The following is a 10,367-nucleotide window of genomic DNA, read 5'->3' as shown; positions in this document are numbered from 1 at the left end:
TTGTATTGCAGTCATACCATTAAATCAAAATGACTAGGCAACATATAATCAACAAATTGTAGCTCCACGTTGATAAAACTGGCTAAAAGTTAAATACTTCCCCTAAAACTTGCCAGCCCATGCCATTTCTACATATTCCAAATATATGGGCCTGAAATTGAGCAAAATGCACAAATAATCATTTAAGAAGTTTTTAATCTGGGGAAACAATACAAAAAGAGCAACTTTCACATATAACCAAATATAAAAATTATATTTGTATGTTATAGTCATAGATTGTATAATTACGATTCATAGTAAATTTTATGTTTGCTATGGAGTTTTTGATTTGTATAATTCGCTAGATACATCCAATTTATATACAAATTATTTAGTTTTGTATAAATTCATTTATACAATTGGATAATTTGTATATAAAACGTTTCAGTTTTTTCTATATGTATATACAGTCATGTTCATCTTTAATTATGATAATTGTGTTTGTATATTAGATGTTATTTGTATATGTATACGTGTTTTTTGTTAGACTTGTCCCTTGTATATGTACATATAGCTATAATTTGTATATGTATGTGTTCTTTGTATAAGTATATATGTGAAATCCATATGCAAATCTCTCTATCTCTCGCTTCATACAACACAAATTATACATTGTAATTTGTATAATATGTGTTTGTATAAAGCGATAAAGAGAGAAAGACAAAAGAGAACTGGGTATGGAAAGATCCGTATTTGTATGATTATAAGTGTATAGGATGAAAATATATGTATTTGTATTTGTATATACATTTTTCTCTCGATTTATACAAACACAAACACATTTTATACATTTGTATATCGAATGAGTAATTGTATACCGCTAATGACTAATTGTATACCGAACCAGATGACAAAAAAAAGGGATGTTTGCTACGAATTACAAATAAAATAAACTATGGTTATAACCTTTAATTTGAATTCATAATTTGTTGTTTCATACAATTTTCCCATAAAAAAACACATTATTATTGGTGTTTATTACCCGTTGAAAAAAATATTTTTCCTGATCACATTTTCTGCTAGAAAAACATTATTTCGGATATATGTATCTGACAGACCAAATATATGTATCTCAAATACATGTGAGTCAAATTAGGTGTAATTTGTTTCAAATATATTTTATTCACAGCGTGATTCACATGGAATACACCGACAGTCTAACTCGCCTCTCTTCCTTACTCATCGACCACTCTATCTCTCGCTTTTCTCCGTATATATCTATATTTTATAATGTATATGTGTTTCACAAATTTTATATATATGTGTATCCAATATCAATTGCATGTATTTGTGTATCTGATATTAATTTTATCTCGTGTATTGGATATTAATTTTATTAGTGTATTTGGTGTCAAATATTTAGTGTATTCATACATAAATACATGTATCTAGTATTAAAAAAATATGTGTATCAAGTATCAAAATTTACACTGATATATTCATCAATGTATATAGTGAAAAAAGACAAATATACCCCCAAACTAGCGTAAATGGTATGCAGATACCCTCCATCATACTTTTGGGATATTGGTGCCCCTGCCGTCCAAAAACTAGAGCATATATGCCCTTCACTCTAACGAAAGACTAAATAGGGATACTTGGCGCAATCTTATCCGTCGATATGATATTTAATAAATGTCGGGTCGGTGGATAAGATTATGACACGTGTATGTCCGTTAGTATATATGGTATATATGCTCTAGTTTTTTGGATGACAGGCGTACCAATGTCCCAAAAGTATGACGGAAGGTATATGCATACTATTTACGATAGTTCAGAGATATATTTATCATTTTTCCCATGTATATATATGTCTAGTGTCAAAATATAAACTATACATTTATCAATTGCGTCTAAGTATCATCGAGAGAAAAAAAAAAAAGAAAAAAAGGGAGAGAGGGAGCGGGGAGCAAAAAGAGGGGGTTGGGGGGTTATTTTTAAAAATCAAATATGTAGCCAGCCAAATGGATCGTGAATAAGGACTCAAAGTTCGACTGACATTCGGCCCCAAATTTCAAATTGCATTTCGGCGGCGAAGTTTACAGCCAATCGACGGTGACGTTTACAGCCCTCGGCGGCGAGGTTCCGGCGAAAGCGAGTTGTAAGTTCCTTCATTCTCTTCTCAATTTGACGAAAGCCCTAATTTGCATTCCTATTTTGTGCATTTTTTGTTTGAATTTTTATTGCTGATTATCTGAAACCTCTTAGGGTATGACGGAAAGATTGAGTAGAGAATATTAAGATTATAAGCAATGAAGTGACTATCATATGTTGTGAATTTCAGTACAGATTCCGTTTTTAGTTATAATTATTGATTTAATCTTAGTTGTTATATTGTCTGTTGCTAAAGAGTTGAATTTTACCGTCTACTGCATTCTCACCTCTTGGCTAGGTATTGGGTGGTCTCTATTGCTCGTATTTATTCGTTAGCTGATGGTTTAGCCAATTTGGCCTTTAGTCAGGAGTCCCGCATTGAATGACATTTTCACGTGCCTTTTAGCATTTCTTCGCGTGTTGCAGGAGATGTTGTTGGTGTCTCATTCCCTAGCTTAGTTTAGGACTAGTTACTTGATGTTTTAGTTCTCTTTTACGAAAAAAATAGTTGAATTTTATTTGTTAAACTAAAGGAAAATTTGTTTCGTGCCAAGAAATCTAGGTCTAGAGAAGGGGAAAATCTGGTGAATGAAACAAAAGTAGGGAAAGCAATGGAGGCTAATACCAGGAATAGTCCAAGGAAAAAGCTTGCTGATATCAGTAACTTACCGTTGCGAAAGAGATTGTCTAGACAAGATAAGATTCCAGAACATATCCCAGCTGCTTCGAAAGAGTATCTAGAAAGGATCCAGAAGGTACACTTTGTGTTTGTTTAGTGGTTTATTGTGTTAAATATATGAACTTAGCTTTAGTTTAGCTTAATTTGCTTTATTGGAAATTTTGATCCAGGAAAATATGGCGTTGATGAAGATGTTAGCAGAAAGGAAGTATCCTTTAATTGCAGATGAATGACACTTACTTTCCAGTTGTCAAATAGTTTTGGGTCACTTTTGTACTTTATAATGGTACTGGTGCCTCTTTTCTTGCGATTTGTTGTCCGGTTCCTTGATTCTTTCTCTATAGCAAGATCATTGAAATAACTGGGGTAGAGATGCAGAAACTGAGAATTAATGTGCGGAAAATGCAACAACAAAATCAGCTGCTTGCTCAAGCAAACACTAAAATGCTTGCGGTTTGTTATCTCTTCCATTTCTGAGCCCGTCAAAGTTTTCATTTGTTATCTGAACATTTGATCTCCTTTCATGGTGCTAAAACTATTTTTTTTTCCCTTTTGTTTCCCGCCAGGAATTAAATTCAAATAAAGATAGGGTAAGCATCGGATGCTTTTATTTGATATTCTTTTGATGTTAGATTTCCCCATAAGCTTATCTAAATGGTATTTTGGCTGATATTAGACCAAAACATTACAACATGAGCTTGGATGCATAAAGGGCGTACTTAATGTTAGAAAGTCTGAAGCAGAAGTGAGTACAGTTTAGAGATAGCCAAATTAGTTCTGCATAATTGTCTAATTATTGATTGTTGGCATCTCTAATATGTTAATCACACTATTTTGTTGTAGTTATTGTTTCTCTTGTCAGAATGCTTTGTCATACTTTCTATTAGTATTTTGCCATGATGTCTTCACTTCCCTTTTATTTTTTTCAATCTGCTTTGATATGTTTTTCCTTGAGCCTAGGGTCTATTGGAAACAGTCTCTCTATCTCTCAAGGTAGAGGTAAGGTCTGCGTACACTCTACTATCCCCAGACTCCACTTGTGGGAATACACTGGGTATACTGTTGTTGTAGAAAACTGTCAATTCTTTCTGTTTGTCTGAGGAAGTTTTCTTGTTCAATTAGGAGCAACTGAGAACAAATATGTGCCAAGATCTGAATGATGAGGTACATAAGCCGATTTTGGTAATCTCATAATGTCGTAGAGTTGGTTTTAATATACTCTTTTGCTGTCAATATTCAAAGGTGAAACCCATGAAGTGTGAGGAGGCAGGAGATCTATCATTAAGAAAAGGAGACACCGAGAAAGCCAGAAATCTCAAAAAGAGACCCCAGTCAAAGAGTGAGTGTAACCTCTTGGTGTGATATGGTATTTATTGTCAATAAGTACTTAGGGACTATTGTTTTTATATTGTTCCCTATCTCTGATGCATAGGCATGGGCTCTTCTGAGCAAGTTCAATGTGAGGATAAGACGGCAAATAAAAGGTTAGGCTGTGCATGTTAACTTAGAGAGTATAGTTGTGGTTTATCTAAAGTTCTGATTCTAAACATTGATAAGAGAATTTTCCTAACAAATTTGTTGTCTTTACAGATCCTGCGTAAGGAGGCAGTCTGCTAGGTTTAAACCTGAGGCGTTGAAACTCAGTGAAGATTCTTTCGAGGTACAAGATAATTGTGCTGTGCATTCATCAACAAGTGATCCAGTGCAAGAAAATGGTTCGACATCCATATGCATGTCATCCGATGATGTACACCCTTCTTCGAGGTTTGAACCTATATCCTTCGGAAGAGCATCTCTAGGCAGGCCATCAAGGGAGGCAGCTAAGAGAGTTCAGTCGTACAAGGAAATTCCTGTGAATATAAAAATGCGAAGACCGCAATGAACAACCTGCACTTTATGTATACCTTTTTGATATTGGAGCAAGTGTTGAATGGTAAGATCCTCCGTTGTACTTTTTGTCAGGTTTAGGTTTATAATTTTTTGTTGAAATTTGTATGACTAATTCTATCTCTGCTCCTTCAAAGTTTTATTCCCCATCCACCAAAAATTGCATCGCCTATGTGTTTCCGGAGTAAATGTTTTTTTTTTTAAATTCTGCCTGTACAATCTTGATTAAATGTTTCTTTCATGGTGATTGATGATTTAATGCTTTTGGACTGATGACTGCATCCGGCGTACTTGCCACAGTAATCTAATGTCATTTATACTGTCCATATGTTGGTTCAATAGAGGGATTTGCTCTTCATTTTATTTGATTGTAGAGTACAGAAGATTTAGAATTCAACATAGGAAGGAAGTTGGAAGTTTCTTTGGTAATAGGTGATAATTTTGTTGAAGTTAAATGCATATAGAGTTGTGTTGACCATGTCTGCTATATATACTTAGAATTCAGGTAGATTTAATCATTAATGATGGCCTAAGTGTATGAATTGTAGGTGCATGCTGGCGGGGGGATGAGTTTGCAGATGTAAATGCAAATAAAAATCAAGCAGATATGTATTATATGAACGATTTAGTGTAATGATACCTTGACAAGAAGAATTTAAGAAAAATTATTACAAATATGTTCTTCCTTATTCCATTTCATGTTACAGGTTTCAGTATTTGATTTCGAATTTCATTATTTTTACCACTGAACTGTTGTTTTGCATATTCTGGACTATAATCAATCACTGAAGATATATTGTTTTATGTAATTTCTATGTTCTATCATCCTATTTTTTCTAAACTTCAATGCATTTGCCTTGTAAAATTAGTTTATTTGACTTTAAACTACCATGAAAATGATAAATCTTATCACATTTTTTTGTATGTGGTGAAAATAGATACTTAAATCAACACAAATTAAATGACATTTCATATTTTTCACCTTTCTGAAGTATCCAGACCCCATGCAGTCATTGATAAAAGTAGAAACAACAAAAGATGGTCGTACATGATATAGCATCGAGTTTTCATTAATATTCATCCTTGCTCCATGCTTCGCAAAGCCATCGGCCACTCCATTTGCATTCTCTGAATGTGTGCTTGGTGAATGGTGCCCCAGTTTATGCATCAAGTACCTGCTGTCGTCAATTAAATGAGAGTAGCAATCGTTTCCTTGCTGCAACGTGTTAATGATTTCCTTAGAATCTGTTTCTATTGCAAGTGGAACAGCATGTTGTGTTTGTATAATCAGTTACCATTGAAAGGCTCTTAGTTCGACAAGCATGTTGTGTTTGTATAATCAGTTACCATTGTTCCCAATTTATGTATCTGATTGAATTTTTGCTGTATCCATTCTGAAATTTACTGATTGTATTGATACAGAATCCCAGATATCTCGAGTATGTTCAGTCTGAATCCATTGGCATGATAGGAGTTTACCTCGTTGTCAAGGAGGACATGGTTAGTTACTTCACCATTGCTCAGAATTCTTTGGTAGGCTTACATCTCCACCTAGGGATTGTGTTTGCAACTTTGAAAGGAGCTAGCTCACTATCAGGACTGACGGATATAAGCAATTAGTGATATGTTATGTAGTTTTTCGAAAAACTAGAATTGTACCGCTTTGAACAGTCTCCCTCTTGACAAGAAGTTGGGTCTAGGAACACAAAATTCATCATTATAGTGCAGTTTTTCGTTTTAGTTGTGCAAGTGGTGTTTCGACTATTTTCTGAAAACGGTCTTTGGAGAAATTTTTGCATCAGGTAAGATGCTTACGTTACACCCAACCCTTTCGGAATGAGATTCTTAACTATGTGAACGCAGGATGTATCGTGCATTAGACTATCCTTTTTTTATGTGGTGAGCATTGTGATGCTATAGATCCACAAGTTCAAGTTGTTGGATGAGCCACTAATGTGTGCATCATAAGATTCTTACAATACACCTTTTTAGAATGAGGATGCAACCCCTTTTTGAACTTTATGAATGCGATGCGGTGAGTGATGTGATGCTATAAAATACATGTTCGAGTTGTGGGATCAACCATTAATGTTTGCATCAAAGTATGATGCTTACACTACACCCTTTTAGAAAGAGGATGCAACCCGTTTTTGAACTCTGAACATGGGATACATTGTGTACCAAATTGTCATTTTTTGTACGGTGAGTGTTTCGATGCTATAAAACATCACAGCTCCGAGTTGTGATAAGATGCTTACATTACACCCTTACAAGGATGCAACCCTTTTTTGAACTTTTTAAACGCGGAATATATTGTGCATCAAATTGTTGTCTTTGTGTGCGGTGAGTGTCGGTGCTAGACTAACCACACACAAATCTTCAAAAGTTTTATTTAAATTTAAAAAAAAAAAAAAAAACGAATCAAGACGAGTTTGTATCACACAATAAAATAATGCAAACCAATACCTTTTTCATTTCATTTTCAAAATCCTTAGATGTATAATTCTTCCTCTTGCTGACTTAAATAAATAAAAAATATTTTTGCTTTAACAATTGAAATATTTAGATAGAAAATTCATAATATTCAACATGTTATCAGAGTAGGCAAGTGTTTTTTATATTCATCGTAGATTTGAGTCTCACCGTTATTCATAAGTAAATATACTTAGATATGATTAGCTTAACAAAAAATATCGGATGAACTTTTAACTTAATCAAATTAAAAGTATTTTACTTTTTAAATAGTTTAAGTTCTTAGATGAAACGATATACATGATTCAAACTCTTTTCAATTCCAATTTTATGTTAATGTTGTTAGGATATACTATTAACCATGCGTTTTGATATAGTATTATTATTGAACAATTGTTTATTCATTTATTCAATTCAATAAAGTGTTGCATTAAATAGATCAATTGTCATATATGTGTCCTTAACTTATATAGTAGATGATTTGGTGTATAGAGTTTAAGCTTATACACAGAAGATTAAATCATTGGTTCTTATAAGTTAAAAGTTATAGTTCACAATCGTAGATGGAAATTTTGGACAAAACCATCAGAAAGATTGTAGCACGAGATTAAATGTAATTTATCTTGATTATGAGAATGGTATAGTTCTAACTTCTCGTGCTAGTGCATTTTGTATGTATTGAACGGGACCAAGCAGAGATNTGAACTTTTAACTTAATCAAATTAAAAGTATTTTACTTTTTAAATAGTTTAAGTTTTTAGATGAAACGATATACATGATTCAAACTCTTTTCAATTCCAATTTTATGCTAATGTATCACTAATCTTTCATCTACATGAGTTGATAGCGACAAATTAAAACAATTTAGCAAATTAATTAGAAGTCAGGGTCAGATAAAGACCACTAATTATGGCCAATATGGGAGTATTTAAAAACGGTGATATAGAACCTTCGAATTTTTTTTAAAAGATCACAAATCATAAGACAAAACTTATTCTACCTGCGTGGAAGGTCTTTCGGAAATAATTTCCCCATCTTCATAAGCAGGGACGAGAAAGTGTTCATCCAAACCTCACAACAAGAAATTACATTGTACTATAGAGTAATCTTTTTATGTTTTATGTGAATATATATATTTCAAATCTCCTAACACAAGATTATAGATTGACTCCGTTGTTTAGTTAATTCAAAATTCACCTATTTTTAGTTTTCGAACCTTCTTAATAAATTTTTTGACTCTGTTCATAAGATAAGAATAAAATCTGCGTACATCGTATTTTTCCAAGATATGATTTATGAGATTACACTAAATATAATATATTTCTTGTTGTTGTAAATCATAAGACAAAATTGACACGCAAAAAATAGGAAGAAAAAAAAAAAACTTCTACTATTATAGGAAAATAACAAAAATTTCACATGCAACTCACAAATGTGAAGTTGAAAAAGGAAGAAAAAGACTTTTTATTTCTTTTAATTTCCATGCCTTTATCATCCATCATTTTCTTATACAGTTCACTAAAACCGTGTTTTTGCACGAACTTTAAAAAAAATTATAATTAGTGAAAGGTGACTTTTTTATTTTCTTCCCATTTGTTCAATAAAAAAATGAAGATAAAATCTTTGTGATATGAAAAAAAAGTCTTATCCAAAAAACGGTGCATGGATTTGTTAATTTATAGTAACGTGAAAATAGACTGGATATCACTATGGATATTACGACCCAAAAAAAATAAAATGAATCGTAGTGGGTTTTGGACCAATGACATCGGTTGAAATACGTATGATTTAACGGATTTAAATTTAGAATTTAAAATTTATGAAGAATTATAAGAGATCTCAAGTTAATATATAATAATAATTTATTTATAAATATTTAATGAATTTGTATTCAGAATTGATCCTATGAGTTTCAATTAATCTTGATTCCGTCTTTGTGAACATTAATTATTTCAACTCGAGCTATTTATGCCAAAAAGTTAAAATATGAATGTATACATTGAATTCGAATTTACGTACAGACTTTAAATCCTAAATTCACTTTTATACGAAATTGTGATTAATACAAGCAAAGTATTTTATTGCAATTTTTTTGACATTATTATTGGAAATTCATATATTTCAACCAAAATTCAAAGTGGTGGAAAAGTTGTGGTTAATTAAGCTTCCCGCCATTAAAACGAGAAAATGAACATTAGTGAGTCAAGTGGTGTCTTGTCAAGAATTGACATTTAAAAGTATACGTGGTTTGATTATGGAATAATGATAACAATTTTGAAATAAAATGTGAGTTATTATAATCTACATTTGATTATAAATATTAAGTAGTTTTGAAGTGTTTTATCCAGTTATTTGTACTAAAATAATGAAATTAACTATATGATCTAAAACATAGGATAATTAATCACATGAAATATCTTTGTGTATTCCATCCCACCAACAGAGTGGAGGTGCACGTGCACCTGTTAACTTCGGAAAAATATAATAATAATATATATATATATATATATATATAACAATTCAAATTATCATGTTACATTAAAAATTTGTGTTTCTCTTAATAAAATTTGACTTCTCATTTGATTTATCGTCACGGGAATTACTTTTTTGAACTTCTCCGTGACACTTGATTATTCCGAATTTGATTCTAACAAAGCTCACAAACTTTCATTATATGACAATAAAATAATTTCATGACTTTTAAAGGATAAATTATAAAAGGACAGAAAAACAGAATAAGGAGAGACATCCATTATGACCCATCATTAACGATAGAGTAATAAGTATTCCTTCTATTTTTATCTGAGGTTTTGAATTCAAATCATAAGTATGGAGAAATACCTTTACTAAGGGGCAGTTTATTCTTAAAGTAAAACTTTTGACGTAAATTCAAATTAATCAAACTTTAAAAAAGATATAAACAGACATCGAAATGATACGAAAAACCAAAAAGAATAGTATTCATTATGACTCAACTGAAATGGCCGTTAGTGGTTAGAAAAGGCCATTGAAGTATTATTTTTTTAAGGTTGTCACACTTTGTGTAAATGGATTAGCTCTCATAAACACACTTACAATTTTAACATCATATGTTTTGTAATTATTTTGTCTCACCCACTAGTTTTTATCCCATCAATTATATATCCATTTATTTAATTGAAATTAAAATTAGTTCTACTATGGATAAAATGGATTT

General features: G+C 31.8%; 1 protein-coding gene across 3 annotated transcripts; it reads left to right on the top strand.

The window, feature by feature from the left end:
- Positions 1 to 1,989: 1,989 nt before the first annotated feature.
- Positions 1,990 to 6,410, top strand: LOC125844010 (SHUGOSHIN 2). 3 transcript variants are annotated; one of them, XM_049523230.1, is made up of 11 exons: positions 1,990 to 2,140; positions 2,688 to 2,888; positions 2,983 to 3,020; positions 3,157 to 3,265; positions 3,379 to 3,402; positions 3,489 to 3,557; positions 3,935 to 3,976; positions 4,055 to 4,151; positions 4,245 to 4,296; positions 4,403 to 4,745; positions 5,692 to 5,961. In XM_049523230.1, the coding sequence occupies exons 2-10, from the start codon at positions 2,745 to 2,747 to the stop codon at positions 4,692 to 4,694; spliced, it is 867 nt and encodes a 288-aa protein (XP_049379187.1). In that variant the 5' UTR covers positions 1,990 to 2,140; positions 2,688 to 2,744; the 3' UTR covers positions 4,695 to 4,745; positions 5,692 to 5,961. The 3 variants fall into 3 exon arrangements, with proteins under 3 accessions (XP_049379187.1, XP_049379186.1, XP_049379188.1); XM_049523229.1 differs by lacking the exon at positions 5,692 to 5,961 and adding an exon at positions 6,122 to 6,410 and having other exon boundaries at positions 1,991 to 2,140; XM_049523231.1 differs by lacking the exons at positions 3,935 to 3,976; positions 5,692 to 5,961 and adding an exon at positions 6,122 to 6,410 and having other exon boundaries at positions 1,991 to 2,140.
- Positions 6,411 to 10,367: the final 3,957 nt, after the last annotated feature.

Source organism: Solanum stenotomum, chromosome 11 (assembly GCF_019186545.1).
Source record: "Solanum stenotomum isolate F172 chromosome 11, ASM1918654v1, whole genome shotgun sequence".
Lineage (NCBI taxonomy): Eukaryota > Viridiplantae > Streptophyta > Magnoliopsida > Solanales > Solanaceae > Solanum > Solanum stenotomum.
This window is presented reverse-complemented; position numbering and strand designations above follow the sequence as displayed.

What these genes read in the sequence shown, in the direction of transcription:
- LOC125844010 (XM_049523229.1), top strand. Translation starts at nt 2,745, where the DNA reads ATGGAGGCTAATACCAGGAATAGTCCAAGGAAAAAGCTTGCTGATATC. An exon ending in CAAACACTAAAATGCTTGCG is followed by an intron (nt 3,266 to 3,378) that starts GTTTGTTATCTC and finishes GTTTCCCGCCAG; the next exon opens with GAATTAAATTCAAATAAAGA. An exon ending in TTAGAAAGTCTGAAGCAGAA is followed by an intron (nt 3,558 to 3,934) that starts GTGAGTACAGTT and finishes TTGTTCAATTAG; the next exon opens with GAGCAACTGAGAACAAATAT.